Source organism: Hypanus sabinus, chromosome 11 (genome assembly GCF_030144855.1).
Source record: "Hypanus sabinus isolate sHypSab1 chromosome 11, sHypSab1.hap1, whole genome shotgun sequence".
NCBI lineage: Eukaryota > Metazoa > Chordata > Chondrichthyes > Myliobatiformes > Dasyatidae > Hypanus > Hypanus sabinus.
This window is the reverse complement of record NC_082716.1, coordinates 83,584,207-83,600,823: the sequence shown is the minus strand read 5'-3', so window position 1 is coordinate 83,600,823 and position 16,617 is coordinate 83,584,207. Positions and strand designations below refer to the sequence as shown.

Below are 16,617 nucleotides of genomic sequence, written 5' to 3'. Positions count from 1 at the left end.
TACCCAAAATTATTTCAGATGATCAAACTGGCTTTATTAAAAATCGTTATTCTTTTTTTAACATTAGGAGATTGTTGAATATTGTTTATACTCCCTCACATGATACTTCAGAATGCGTGATTTCATTAGATGTGGAGAAAGCATTTGACAGAGTTGAATGGCCTTACTTATTTAATGTGTTGGAGAAGTTTAATTTTAGTCCGATATTTATATCATGGATTAAATTGATTTATCATACTCCAGTAGCCTCAGTGGTTACCAATAATCAAAGATCTCCCTTTTTTCACCTATTTCGGGGCACTAGTCAGGGATGTCCTCTTAGTCCATTACTATTTAACATTGCCTTAGAACCTTTGGCAATTGCCATCAGACAATCACAGGATATTTTGGGTATTAATCGTGGGACAGATATTCGTAAGTTATCTTTGTATGCAGATGATTTATTACTATTCGTTTCTAACCCGGAGAAATCCATTCCAGCAGTTTTATCATTATTGGCTCAATTTAGTGAGTTTTCTGGGTATAAGTTAAATCTTAATAAAAGTGAATTGTTTCCATTAAATAAATGGGTCCCAATTTATGGAAATTTACCCTTTAAATTAGTTAATGACTCTTTTACTTATTTAGGGATCAAAATCACAAAGAACCATAAAGATTTGTTTGGATTTAATTTTTTACCCTTAATTGATCAGATTAAAGGTTTGTTTACTAAGTGGTCACCTTTGTCTCTATCTCTAATAGGCAGGATTAATGCTATTAAGATGGTTATTTTACCTAAGTTTTTATATATTTTTCAAGCGATACCAATTTTTATCCCGAAATCTTTTTTTACTAATGTTGACTCTAAAATTTCTTCATATATATGGCAGTATAAAAATCCCAGGTTAGGTAAAACATATATACAGAAGACAAAAAAGGAAGGCGGGTTAGCATTACCTAATTTCAGATTTTACTATTGGGCAGCTAATATTAGATATTTGTTATGCTGGTTGAAAGATGGGGGTGGATCTTCTGGCCCTTGTTGGGTGAGTTTAGAAACTAAATCGGTATCAGCTTATGCTTTGGGTTCTATTTTAGGGACTTCTCTCCCTTTTGCTCTTTCTAAATTGCCGAAACGAATTGACAACCCGATAGTTAAACATACATTGCGTATATGGTTTCAATTTCAGAGATTTTTTGGGTTGACTCAATTCGTTTTAAATAGTCCTATTGTATCTAATTGTTTTTTTCACCCTTCCATTATAGATCAAGCTTATTCAGCTTGGAAAACTAAGGGATTACTAAGATTTTCTGATTTATTTTTAGATAATTGTTTCATGTCTTTTGAACAATTATCCAACAGATATAACTTGCCGAGATTTCATTTTTTTAGATATTTACAGATTAGACATTTTTTAAGTTCTGTACTCTCTACGTTTCCAAATTTTGTGCCTTCAGATACTTTGGAGAGTTTATTTGAATTAGACCCTTTTCAAAAAGGGCTTATTTCAAAACTTTATAATATAATTATGAAGATACGTTCAGAGCCCCTTTATAAGACTAAACAGGATTGGGAAAGAGAGCTTAGTTTTAGTATTTCTAGTGAGAATTGGGATAGAATTCTTCAATTAGTTAATACATCATCGTTATCTGCCAAACATTCACTAATACAATTTAAGGTTGTACATAGGGCCCATATGTCCAAGGATAAATTAGCTCATTTTTACTCTCATATAAGTCCTATTTGTGATAGATGTCATTCTGAAATTGCGTCTTTAACTCACATGTTTTGGTCGTGTTCATTTTTGGAGAAATATTGGAAAGATATTTTTGATATTATATTATATTGATTTACAACCTCATCCTATTACCGCAATTTTTGGTTTACCAATGTTAGATTCACAGCATTTATCTTCTTCAGCCCGTCGAATGATTGCATTTCTAACTCTGATGGCTAGAAGATCTATATTGTTGAATTGGAAAGAAATTGATCCTCCCACTGTATTTAATTGGTTCTCTCAAACTATGTTATGTTTAAATTTAGAAAAAATTAGAAGTGGTACTTTTGAGACTTCTATTAAATTTGAAAAGTTATGGAGACCATTTATTCAACATTTTCATATGATGTAATATGACCCTGTGCCAAGTACATTTGATTTCCTAGCTTTTAGCTTATGTATTTTGAGAGGACCGGAAGTGACGGCATTGATGAATACTTATTTTTGTGAGATATTATAAACAGCCCACTTTTTTTTTTCTCCTTCTCTTTTGTTTGTTTTTCTTTCTTTTATATTACTTATTAGTTATAGTTATTAGATTAGATTAGTTAGTTTTGCATTATATAAATTTTTTTTTTGTTTTTTTTTTCTTTTTTCTGTTTTTTTTATATTATACATTATGAAATATTTAGATTTACTATGTCCATACATATATCTTATGGCTTATGTCTTGGTAAACTCATTTATATTGTAACTATTATGTATGTTTTTTTTTCATATGTAATGGAATGTGTATGTTGGTAATTTCTTTATCAATATATCATCTGTATTCTGTCCATATTACTAATATTAATAAAAAGATTTAGAAAGAAAGAAAGAAAGAGAAGAGATTGCTAAATTAATCCCATAGAATGCCACTGTAACATCTACCAAGAATAATTATAATCCTCCCACATTCCTCCTGTGTCTATGAATGAACTGGTTATTTTCAAAAAGGTGAACACAGCTACTGCCAGCTTGAGCATCAATACATGAAATACACATAGATTGATATATTTTTATACATTAGGGATTAGGTAAAATGAGGGAAAGATACTCCGTACAAAGACAGAGCTAAAACAGAGATTCATTGATAAACACCAGTGATGCCAACCCAAAGTCAGAGCTTGATATACAGGGAGGAGAGGTGTAGCATATTTAATTGAGAGGTTCAGCATTAACAAGCAAGTGAGCTTTGCATAATTCTTCCCCTCTTAAGGCAGGTTGCTTTAATTTATAGAGAAAAGTTTAACTAAATTGCAAAGCATTAACCAATACAGTAATATCATGATCAAATTACTGTCTCATAGAGAAATATAGCACAGAAACAGACCCTTCAGCCCATCAAGTCTGCACTGACCATTTACATTAATCCTACTTGAAAGACATTTCATTCACCCTACGTTGTCCCTCTCCTCTCTGATTCTGCCACTGATCTACACACTAGAGTAAACTAACAGTTAACTTACCAACCTGTGAAAGGAAACTGGAACACCCAGAGGAAGCCCGTGCAGTCACAGGGAGAACACGTAAGCTCCTCCCAGACAGCATTCAAGGTCAGGATCGAATCTAAGTCTCTGGTGTTATGAGACATCACTGTGCTGCCAAAAGTTACTTTAATTAAATGATGACAGATATGGCTGAACATGTGACGTGCTGTAGATGCAGCATGTGGGATCGGGTGGAGTCTAATGTGATCGACAGAAGCTACATCTGTAGGGAGTGCCTACATCTCGAGGATCTTTGGGTTGGAATTCACTGTCTAGAGTCTGAAATTCAGAAGCTGTTACGTATCAATGACAGGGAGGGTGTAATTGGACAATTCCTTCCAGGGGACAGTCAGACCTTTTAGGTTAAGTACTGAAGTTTTGGTCAATGGATAGGGACAAGAGATGCGATGAAATATGGGGGAGACACAACTGGGGGACCCTTGCCTCTTGCAATGGCACAGAGGAGCAAGGTTTTTGCAGCCTCTGTGAAAGAGTGCAAGAGCTGCAAGCAGTTTGAGCAAAGCAACCAGAGCATCTTACAGACTATGGAGTGGCATTGTAATTGTGGTACAGGGGATTATAACCTGTCCTCTATGTCCATCAGTGTTAGTCCAAAAGGCTGTATTCTCTACAAATTGCTGTTTGGGGCAGCAATAAGCAGGAGAGGAATATTAGGTGTGAAGATCCATGTTTCATGATCCATTTAAGGGTCAACTTCATAGTTAGAAAACCAAGAAAGAAGGTTGCTGATGGGTTGTGGCCAGCTAGGGTCTGAATTAAAAAGCAAAAACATAAAGGTTATCTCCAGATTACTGTTTGAACCATTCTGAACTGTGTGAAAATTGGATTGACTCAACAATATCAGAGAAAGGGGTGAGAGAAGTGGGTTTCATTTCTTCAGGACTAGGGAAAGGAGAAACTGCTCCATTGAGATGAGCTTCACTTCAATCGAGCAGCGATCTGTCTCCTGGCAAATTGAATTTGCACTCATACACTTGAGGGTGAAGAACAAGGATTTAGGTTTATACAGGGAGTTTTAGAAAGTTATAGTGAAAGGACAAGGCAATTATGGGGATATGGATATTGGCAACTGGGAAGTATCTGTGACAGAAAGGGGGATGATATTTTGACATAAGGGGCAGGGTAAGGGAAAATATTAAACTGCCCAAACTAAAGGATCTGTATTTGAATTAACACAGCATTCATAGGGTTATCAAGTTCCACAGCCCAAAGACATCCACTGTCTTTGATTCACTGTGTCGGCACTGACCATTTTGCACATCAACATGAACTGAATTTGCTTGCATTAGACTTGCTTATTAAAGTGACTGTCCAAATGCTTCTTAATGCAGAGATTTTGTCTGATTCCACCATCTCATCTAACAATGAGTTTCAGATATCAAGCACTCTCTGTGTAAACAAAATAAATCACTCAGATTCCTTTTACTACACCTTCCTCTCACTTTAAGACTATCCCCTCTTGTTTTTGATGTCCCTGCTGTGGGAGAAAGTTTCTGACTATCTACTATATTTATTCTTCTCATAACTTTACATACCTAGGTCATGTCATCCCTCAGCCTACTTCACTCTGGGAGAAAATACCTAGCCTATCCAGTCTCCACCTATAAATAATCCCAACAACATTCCTGGTGAATCTCCTCTATGCTCTCTGCGGCATAACCTCATTCTTCTGCTGGTGTGTGATCGGAGATGCAGACTATGTACAACAAAACAGGCGAACTGTTCGTATAACTAGAAACTGGTGACCTGATCCGATAGCCACAACAGAGATGTGGCGGCCATGTGACCGAAGCTGAAAGTTGAAGTGTTCTGTGATGTATTTCATTTTGGTTGGATACCCAGTGATGAAGAGGGGACAGGATAGTCTGATTAGTAAAGGTAAGGTCAGTGCAGATACTGTTTCAGATTAGTTTGTTGTGACATATATGAAGGTGTAATGAGATTCCTTGCCCGTGAAGCTCAGAGCATAAGCATTATCCATGGTAGTTTTAAATACAGCGACAAATGTAAAACCAGAGAATAGGGCAAAGATAGTCATGCAATGTGAAGCAGTGAAAAAATAAATGCTGAAGTGATGGTGACAGAATAATCAGGAGTTCAGCAATAGAAAATAACCTTAGGTCAGAAATATCATGCCATAGAATCAAAAAACTGAAATGTAAAGGAAGAGGGATTGTATGTCAACATTTGGCATACTGCAGAAGTGTGTCGTCTTCCTAAACAAGATGGGATATACCTGCAATGGAGACATTTGAATGAAAATATACTACTTTAAGACAAGAGCAATGATTGAGTAGAATAGCTCTATTGTCATTGGAGTTGAGTCAGAGGTGGTTTTTACTGAAGAATTACATTCTGAAGGGACATATCATAGATGCTGAGTGTGAGAAGTTGAAGATTGACATGGACCAATTGAGTTGTAGGGTATGTTTCTGTGCTGGGTGACTCTACGAACACATGATACGAATGAGAGTTGAAAAAAAAAAGAGATTTGTGAAGGATTAGTGTAAGTGGCTGGTTAATAGTCAATGCAAACTCATGAGCCAATGGGCATGCTTCCATGCTGTCTCATTCCAAGTTTCATTTATTTATATCAGCAATAAATCTCAGGGAGACCTTGATAAATGTTTGGAGGACTGTTCAGGAAGAAGGTTGAACCTATTTTAATGTTGTGGTTTACACAGATTACTTTCAGAGTTAAATACAGAAGCTTGTCAATTTGTTGATCACTTAGATCTTGCGTATTTTCTGAAATATGCCCTGAAACTCACAACTGCTTGGTAAATGTGTGGAACCATTTTGCTTAGAGAATAAACAGAGTTAAGTATTTATATAAAGTGTTCTCAAGAAGCTCATCAAATAAAGATGCCAGCTGTGTCTATGGAGAGATAACTTGCAGACATTCTTTCCAAATTAATCTGATTAGAGAAGAATCTTCCCTCCATTACAAAACTAACAGCAATTCATTTCTTTGCCACTTTTAAGAAAGCAAAAGGTGCCTCAAAGGAAGAAAAAACTAACTACGAAGTTTGGGTCAGGCAGCAGCTGTGGAGAGAGGAAGTGGACAAATGGTCAGGTCAAAGAGCTGAAACATTAATTCTGAGCTTATAAATCCAGCATGTTTTAATTTTCAAACAATACATTTTATGTTGTACCAGGCAGATAGGAAGGTAAAGAGTAGAGTTAGAGAGTAGAGTCATAGGGCACTGTTGCACAGAAACAGGGCCTCTGGCCCATCTAGTCTATGTTGAACTGTTACTCTCCATACCCCTCCCATTCATATACTTACCCAAACTCCTCTTTAATGTTGCAGTCAAACCCACACCCACCACTTCTTCTGGCAGCTTGTTCCACACTCGCACCACTGTCAGAGTGAAGAATTTCCCCCATCAGGTTCCCCTTAAATACCTCACCTTTCACCTTTAACCTATGACCTATAGAGTCGTAGTCATACAGTCATAGTAAAGTACAGATCAGAAACAGGCCTTTCAGCCCATCTAGCCAATTGCCTTTTCAATTGCCTACTCACATTGACCTTCACTGGGTCTATAACCTTCTACATCCCTACTATCCATGTACCTATTCAAATTTCACTTAAACATTAAAATTAAGCTTGCTTGCCTCATGTGTGCTGGCAGCTTGCTCCACACTCTGACAACCCTCTGACTGAAGCAGTTTTCCTCATGTTCTCCTTAAACTTTTCCTCTTTCATTCTTAACCCATGACCTCTGGTTGTAGTCCCACCCAACCTCAGTGTAAAAGCCTGCTTGCATTTACCCCATCTATACCCCTCATAATTTTGACCTCTATCAAATCTCCTCTCAGTCTTCTACACTGCAAGGAATAAAGTCCTAGGATTTGAAAACAAGAGTAAAGATACTTTTTTTGGTGAGACTGCACTTAGTGTATTGTATTTCATTCTGACATTCATATCCCAGAAGGACATACTTATCACAGGAGCAGACTGAAGACTTGTTCTGGGAGACAGATCTTCCACTTTATGATACTTAGCCTCTGTACCTTGAAAATCAGTAAAACAAACAATGACCCTGTTGAAACATAGAAAGTTATTGGAGGTCTTCACAGAGTTAATATGGAGAATAAATATGTTTATCCAACTTCGGAGTCTAGAACCATGTCTCACAATAAGGGATAGGGTATGCAATCAGAAGGTATGAATTTTTAGACTATTTTGTGGAGCTCCATTGAATTGTTGATTGCATTCAGAAGTAATTTTGATTGACTTCTGGATGTGGGAGACATCAAAGGTTATAGGGAAATTATGCTGATGTGTACAGTTATTGAACGTCTTATTGAATTTTCAAGCAAACTTGAGGGGCTGAGTGGTTGATTCCTGCCCCTATTATTTCTGCCCTTCTTAAATTCTGAGCAGGGAGGGACAAAGAAAACGAAGGGAAATATCCCATGGAAGCAATGACCCAACAATGCTTAAGAATGAGATTTTAGAGATTTCAAGTCTGGAAGCCAAAGGCAAAATTTCCAGTAATGGAATGGTTAAACTTGGGCATGCTTAATTAGTCAGGAATGGAAAATCAAGCAATATCTCAGACAGATATGATGCTGAGTGACAGAGGAAAGGACATAACCCTAACCATGGAGAGGTTTGAAAACTGGCAGTTTGGAACTACAGTCTGTTTTACCTATCTACTGCAATGGAGAGCTGTGAACAGCAGGCTGATAATGCTTGCACTATAAATAAAAGGTTGCATTAACCCTCTCCATTCCATTATAAGCAGAGTGAAAAATACAAATGAATTAAAGGCTAATTAAAATCAATAGCAAAAATTGAAAGGTGGTTTATATAAGAATGTATACAATAAAAGATGGTTCACCATGTAGCTACATTTTTATATACACCATTAAGGATTAAAAATTAAAATTTCATCAATGAACTGAATGTACAAACCATGCTATCCAAGAGAAATTTTGTGGCAAAGGCAAAGGAATAAAATGTTACAAGGCATTCACTGACAAATTGTCTCTTTTTTCCGGTTGTCCAGGTAACGGAAACCAGAACAGGACCTCTTGGATGCAGTAACTATGACAATCTGGACTCTGTTAGTTCAGTTCTGGTACAAAGTCCCGAGAACAAAATTCACTTACAAGGTCAGTACAGGTGCGGCTGCTAAATTTCTCCTTTTATCCCTGTAGCAGTTGATGTGCACTGTCCCTTATTCCCTTATGACTATTGCAGTGGCTGGAGCCTTCTTCAATTATTCATGCTTAAAACTGGCTGTTGCATGACTTAATATTATTCCTATAACATCAACAGCAACTGCTGGAGTCCCCTAGTATAACCATGAATAATTCAGGAACTCATAAGATATATTAAAATACTAAAAGTGCAGGATTATAGCAATACAGGTCCACTGTGTATCTGAGTAGCACTATCACAGGAAACTCGTGCTTTGATTAATTTCTGTACTGTTACTTTCTGCTTGTGATTTCTAGAGCAAATGTGCCCTCAATTGCACCCATTTTGTTTTTTTTCATTATCTTACTAAAGGTCATTGCATACCAGTGAGTCAATCATGAGCCATTGTAATGTAAAATTGTGAATACATTTTAGTTTTTAAACATGCCCTCCATACAAAAGAAGCTGCCAACTTGATGGCTTGGAACCAAGCTAATCAAGAAAATTTAATACTTCAAAACACACTACCAAACAAATTCCAATCAGCAAAATTATTTAAATTAGAAAAGGTATATGAAGGTATGTTTATTGATTTATTAGTAAGTTAAAATATAGAATAATAGAAACATTCTTAAATACATTTTTGTTGCATCTCAGCGCAACCAAGACCTATGGGATCAATTTCAAGGTCTCTACAGCTCACATTCTCAGAATCAATCAATCAATCTATCTATCTATCTATCTATCTATCTATCTATCTATCTATCTATCTATCTACTTATTATAATTATTTGCAGGGTTTGCCTTGTTTTGAAATTGATTACTCGTCTATCTTTGTTCTTCACAACTTCCATAAATTCTACTGCATTTCTTTATTTCTCTGTAAATGCCTGCAAGAAAATTAATCTCAAGGTATTATCTGGTGACAGACTTAAAGGGACATCCTTCTATTCTGAGGCTGTGCCCTTATTGAAAACCTTAATCCATGTCCACTGTCTTCAGGGCTTTCAGTATTTGGTAGGTTTCCATGAGATCCCCCTTAAACTTCTAAACTCTAGCGTGGACAGACGTGGAGCCAACAAACACTCCTCATACAAGATTAAATAATAGTCTTTGGGCACACAAGAAATCTGCACCAATCAGAGGTCTAACCACTTGAGCCAGGGCAAGATCCCATGTATAATGCCGCTGACTGAAGCAGAGTGCCAATTCTTGTGTCCCATAAGTCTGGATCCTGCTGCTGTTGGCAGCCTCCCGTGAGGTTTCATCACTCTTTGCAATGCTGGCATCACACTCACTTGAGTACCTGTGTTGCACAGGAAGGGTGGCTGTTTTGAGCAGTAGACAACTCTGGCGGCTGGAACCCATGGTATTCCCAGACCTCCAATATCCCAAAGCACTGGCATTGTCAAAACTGCGAGGAAATAGTGTTCATATCAAAGTGAGAGAGCTAAAAGCCTGGTGTCACCTGTTTCGCAGCTGCAAGCATCCTTAAATTGGAGTAGAGAAAGTAGGAATGATGGACCAATGTCTCGCACAGCATAAACTGTCAGCAACTTTAGCAAGCTCCCTTCATGGGTATATTAGTGAGGGGTATGCGAACTTGATCAGGCATTTGCTGCATGAAGAGCTCTTTAAAAATAAAACATGGATGGTGATTTCCCAGGAGTGACAGCAGTGTGGTCTGTTTGCTCTGATGGCTTACCATTGCTGAGGCCGGGCAAGGAGAGCAACTCTTTGGCGTGCTCAGACTCTGACAGTCCTGAAGTCTGTAAGTGGTGAGTTTTCAGCAATCGGTGTTTATCGTGTTCTGGCAGAATCACCACACTCGCAGTTGTGGAGTGCTGAGCAACATTACCACATAGAAATATTTAGCGTTGCCGGCAGAGATTTCTCATAGTGTGAATTGGATTTTGGCTTGTACAAACAAAACAGCAGCATTTTGGTCCCAAAACACTGACAGTTTCAAAACAATTGCATTGGCTGACATGTTAAATAATTCGGGAATCGTCCTAGAGCACTGGCGTCACCGATGTCGGTTTTCACAAATAAAACTGCAGAGGTGTTTTAGGTTTAAGAAAAATGGTAGCAACCCACTTATTGGACACGAAAAAATGAAGGCAAAAGTCCTTTTGGTATCAGACCAGCCTGTTAAAGTGAACCCCAACCCAAGTCAAGTCAAGTCAACTTTTAATGTCATTTCAATCATAGCTGCTGGTACAGTGCATAGTAAAAATGAGATGTTTTTCAGGACCTTGGTGTTACATGACGCAGTACAAAAAACTAGACCGAACTATGTAATAAAAAACACAGAGAAAGCTACACTAGACTACAGACCTACACTGGACTGCATAAGGTGCACAAAAACAGTGCAGGCATTACAATAAATAATAAACAGGACAATAGGGCAAGGTGTCAGTTCAGGCTCTGGGTATTGAGAAGTCTGATAGCTTGGGGGAAGAAATTGTTACATAGTCTGGTCGTGAAAGCCCGAATGCTTCGGAGCCTTTTCCCAGACGGCAGGAGGGAGAAGAGATCATATGAGGGGTGCATGGGGTCCTTCGTAATGCTGTTTCCTTTGCAGATGTAGCGTGTAATGTAAATGTCCATGATGGCAGGAAGAGAGACCCCGATGATCTTCTCAGCTGACCTCATTATCCGCTGCAGGGTCTTGCGATCCGAGATGGTGCAATTTCCGAACCAGGCAGTGATGCAGTTGCTCAGGACACTCTCAATACAACCCCTGTAGAGTGTGATGGGGATGAGGGGTGGGAGATGGATTTTCCTCAGCCTTCACAAAAAGTAGAGACGCTGCTGGGCTTTCTTTGTTATGGAGCTGGTGTTGAGGGACCAGGTGAGATTCTCTGCCAGGTGAACACCAAGAAATTTGGTGCTCTTTACGATCTTTACCGAGGAGCCATCGATGTTCAGTGGGGAGTGGTCGCTCCATGCCCTCCTGAAGTCAACAACCATCTCTTTTGTTCACATTAAGAGACAGGTTGTTGGCTCTGCACCAGTCCATTAGCCACTGCACCTCCTCTCTGTAAGCTGACTCGTCGTTCTTGCTGATGAGACCCACCATGGTCGTATCATCGGCGAACTTGATGATATGGTTCGAGCTGTGTGTTGCAGCACAATTGTGGGTCAGCAGAGTGAACAGCAGTGGACTGAGCACACAACCCTGGGGAGCCCCCGTGCTCAGTGTGATGGTGTTGGAGATGCTGCTCCCAATCCGGACTGACTGAGATCTCCCAGTCAGGAAGTCTAGGATCCAGTTGCAGAAGGAGGTGTTCAGGCCCAGTAGGCTCAGCTTTCCAGTCAGTTTCTGAGGGATGATTGTGTTGAATGCTGAACTGAATTCTATGAACAGCATCCGAACGTATGTGTCCTTTTTGTTCAGGTGGGTTAGGGCCAGGTGGAAGGTGGTGACAATGGCATCATCTGTTGAGCAGTTGGGACGGTACGCAAACTGCAGGGGGTCCCGTGAGGGGACAGCACAGTCTTGATATGCCTCATGACGAGCCTTTCAAAACACTTCATGATGATGGATGTAAGTGCAACAGGACGGTAGTCATTTAGGCAGGACACTGAAGACTTCTTCGGCACGGGGACGATGGTGGCGGCCTTGAAGCACGTTGGAATGGTGGTGCTGCTCAGGGAGATGTTGAAGATGTCAGTGAGAACATCTGCTAGCTGGTCTGCACATCCTCTGAGCACTCTACCAGGGATGTTGTCTGGTCCAACAGCCTTCCGTGGGTTGACCCTGCACAGGGTTCTTCTCACATCGGCCATGGAGAGACACAGCACCTGGTCATTTGTAGGAGGGGTGGACTTCCTCGCTGCCACATCACTTTCCGCCTCAAACTGGGCGTAGAAGTTACTCAGCGCATCTGGGAGGGAGGCATCACCTGCACAGTCAGGTGATGTTGTCTTGTAATTGGTGATGTCCTGGATGCCCTTCCACATGTGCCATGTGTCGCCGTTGTCCTGGAAGTAACTGTGGATTAGCTGGGCGTGTGCATGCTTTGCCCCTCTGATGGCTCGGGACAGTTTGGCCCTTGCTGTTGTTCGAGCTGCCTTGTCGCCTGATCTGAAGGTGGAGTCGCGGGACCTCAGCAGCGCACACACCTCTGTGATCATCCATGGCTTCTGGTTGGCACGTATAGTGATGGTCTTGGAGAGAGTAACATCATCAATGCACTTGCTGATGTAGCTGGTCACTGATGCCGTGTACTCCTCTAAGTTGGTAGAGTCGCCATCGGTTGCAGCCTCCCTGAACACGTGCCAGTCAGTGTGCTCAAAGCAGTCTTGAAGAGCAGAGATGGCTCCTGCTGGCCAGGTATTCACCTGCTTCTGAACTGGTCTGGAGCGCCTGGCGAGCCGTCTGTATGCTGGGATTAGCATAACAGAGATGTGGTCTGAGTATCCAAGGTGGGGGCGGGGATCTGCCTGGTACATGTCGGGGATGTTTGTGTAAACCAGGTCCAATGCGTTCTCTTCCTTTGTTGCAAAGTCCACATACTGATGGAATGTTGGGAGCACTGACTTAAGGTTCGCATGGTTCAAATCACCGGCGACAATTAACAGACCATCAGGGTGTGCATTCTGCAGTTCGCTAATAGCCCCATACAGTTCACAGAGCGCCTCCTTAGCATTAGCGCTGGGGGGGGGGGCGGAATGTAGACACTGAATATAAGAACAGAGGTGAATTCCCATGGCAAATAAAATGGTCTGCATCGAACTGCCACAAACTCCACTAGCGATGAGCAGTGTCTGGAAACCAGCACAGAGTTCTTACACCATTCCGTGTCGATATAAACACAGACACCGCCACCGCGGACCTTACTGGAGACAGCTGCATCTCTGTCCGAACGAAACAAAGCTAGCCCGTCTAACTGAATGGCAGCTTCTGAAATCCCATCAGTGAGCCATGTCTCTGTGAACACAAACACGGAGCAAACTCTGTACTCCCGCTGGGTATTACGTTGGAGTCGTAATACCCACTGTTGGTGGTTGAGAATTCGGTACGTTTCCAACAGTCACATTGTCCTACCTCCTTCCCTCCGGACCACAGAGCCAGGCTCAGTGCAGAGCCTTGACCACTGTGTCTGTCCTCAGCTACGTCATCCCTTCAACAGTATCTTAAGCTGTGGGTAAGATTGGCATTGTTTCTCTGTATCAGTCACATTGGTGTCACTGGGAATACTTGGTTTCATTGTTGTTATTGGCAAAGTGATGGTCTGAGCTTCCTTGTGGTACTTCTGTGAATGTAACTACCATTGGTGAAGTTTATTCCTCTCAATTGCACAGTAATGTATGTTATTCTCTTTAACTGTTCCTGCTGATTACACTGCATTTGCGTATTTTCCATTCAATGCTTTTGTAATTACCCCAGGCAAGTGCAGTTACTGCAGTTAGGCAGGGTGATTGGCATAGATTCAGTAGACTCTCGGGCCTTTTTCCATGCTGTACCTAGCTATGATTCTATTACTTCAATTACTAACTCTGTGTCGTCGGGTTTTATGGTATTATTCCTTTTGTCTCGCTGCAATTGTGCAGCTTCCTACTGTTATTCCAGACAATGTCACTGTCAAATACTAGAGGGCATAGCTTCAAGATAAGAGGATGAAAGTTTAAAGATTTATGAGGCCTGTAATCGCTGCCAGGGGAAGCGGTAGAAACAGATGCAATAACAATGTTTAAGAGGCAGTTACATCGGCACTTGAACAGGCAGGGAATGGAGGAACATCAACTATGTACAAGTAGATAGGTTTTGGTAGAGTGACATCAGAGTCAGTGCAGATATCATGAAATAGAGGCCTGTTCCTGTGCTTTACTGGTTTCTGTTCTGCATGGTTGTTTTTTTCCTTTTATTATTTATGACTGATGGAGATTTCTGACAGTGTTTGTGTTGAGATTTGTTAAATTATTTCTATTATTTGATCAGTGATAAATGTGGATTACCTGCATAATTTCATAGAACACAGAACATAGACCAATACAGCACAGGTACAGACCTTTCGGCCCACATCAATTTGTTGTACCAAACCAATTAAATTAGTAATCAAATAACCAACTAACTAATCTTTACTGCCTACATCAATGTCTATTTCCTTCACATTCATGTGTCTATCTAAACAAAGTCTTCAGTGTTACTGCCTCTACCACTACCCCAGGCAGCATATTCCAGGCATCCACCACTCTGTGTAAAGAACTTGCTCCTCACATATCGTGCATGTCCTCTGGTATTAGACCTTTCAATCCTGGGAAAAAAATACTGCCTGTCTTCTTTATCTATGCCTCTCATAATCTTATAAACTTCCATCAGAATTCCCCTCAGCTTCTGCCACTCAAGAGAATACAGCCCAAGTTTGTCCAACCTCTCATTACAGAACATGCCCTGTAATCCAAACAGCATGCTGGTAAACCTCTTCTGCACCCTCTCCAAAGCCTCAACATCCTTCCTATAATGGGATGACCAGAACTGTATGCAGTACTCCAGAAGGGTCCTACTGAAGGGTCTGAAACATCGACTGTACTTCTGTTCCATAGATGCTGCCTGGCCTTCTCAGTTCCCCAAACATTTTGTGTGTGTTGCAATACTCCAGATGTACCCTAACTAGAGTTTCATAAAGCTGCAATATAATCTCCTGATTTTTGCTCAAAGTCTTGACTAATAAAGGCCTTCTTAACCATCCTATCAACCTGTGTAATCACTTTCAGCAAGCTAAGATCCCTTTGCTCATCACCAATGAAATGGGACTTTTACCTGAACAGTGTACTGTCTCCTTAAATTTGACCTACCAAGGTGCAACGCTTCACACTTGCCCAGGTTAAACTCCATCTGCTATTTCCCCTCCCATATCTGCAACTGTTCTATATCCTATTGTATTCTTTGCCAGTCTTCTACACCATCTCCAACATCACCAATCTTCATATTATCTGCAAACTTACTAACCCACTCATCTACATATTTATCCAAGTCATTTATTTACATCACAGACAGCAGAGGTCCCATCATAAACCTCTGCCAAGCACCACCAATCGCAGACCTCCTGCAAGAATAAGTCCCTTCAACCATCACCCTCTTGTCTTTTATGGGCAAGCCAGTTCCGAACCCATACGGACAATTCACCATGGATCTCATGCATCTTAATATTTTGGATGAGCCTCCCATGATGGACCTTGTCAAACAGCTTTCTAACATCCATGTAGACAACATCCACAGCTCTACCTTCATCAGTCATGCTTGTTAACTTGTCAAAAAAACTCAAATCAAGATAGTAAGATATGACTTCCCAGCATAAAGCCATTGCTGGCTCTCCCTAATTAGGCTATGGTTTTCCAAATGCTCATAAATCCTATCCCTGAGAATTCTTTTCAGTATCTTCCCTACCACTGATAAGAGACTCCCAGTCTACGGTTTCAGGATTATCTCTGTTTCCCTTCTTGAATAATGGAACAGCATTAGCTACTGGCCAGTGCTCCAGGGCATTGCCTATGGCTAAAGAGAGAGGAAGATATTGTTCAAGGCCCCTGCATTCTCTTCTCTCAAAAGTTATCAGAATGCTCTAGCATGTCCATATGCTCAGCATTGATCCCCCGTTCTCTAGGTCCTTGGTAAATACTGATGTAATGTACTCATTAATTACCTCACTCATGTCCTTTACATCCAAGCAAATGTTCCCCTCCTCTGCCCCTTTATCCTTGAGTGGTCCTCCCCTCTCCCAAGATATCCATATAACCATTTAACAATTACAGCATGGAAACAGGCCATCTCGGCCCTTCTAGTCCATGCTGAATGCTTACTCTCACCTAGTCCCACCAACCTGCACTCAGCCCATAACCCTCTATTCCTTTCCTGTCCATATACCTATCCAATTGTACTTTAAATGACAATATCAAACCTGCCTCTACCACTTCTACTGGAAGCTTGTTCTACACAGCTAGCACTCTCCGAGTAAAGAGATTCCCCCTCGTGTTACCCCTAAACTTTTGCCCCTTAACTCTCCTGCTCTTGGTGTATGTTTAGAATGTCTTGGGATTCTCTTTAACCCTACTTGTCAAGGACTTCTCACGGCTTCTCCTGGCTTTCCTAATTCTCTTCTTGAGTTCTTTTATGGCTTCTTTATAATCCCCAAGGGCTCTGTTTGATTCTAGGTTCTTAAGGTTTGCATAATTTTTGTTTTCTTTCTTGACTAAATCCATCACCTCT

The 16,617-nt window shown here is 40.5% G+C and overlaps 1 protein-coding gene across 1 annotated transcript in view; it reads left to right on the top strand.

Moving 5' to 3' along the window:
* Positions 1-16,617, top strand: part of LOC132401622 (BMP/retinoic acid-inducible neural-specific protein 3-like) — a 219,767-nt gene that overhangs the window by 127,313 nt on the left and 75,837 nt on the right. Inside the window, exon 4 of the mRNA XM_059983643.1 lies at positions 8,269-8,374. Within this exon, the coding sequence (XP_059839626.1) occupies positions 8,269-8,374 (106 nt within the window). The remainder of the gene's footprint in view (positions 1-8,268; positions 8,375-16,617) is intronic.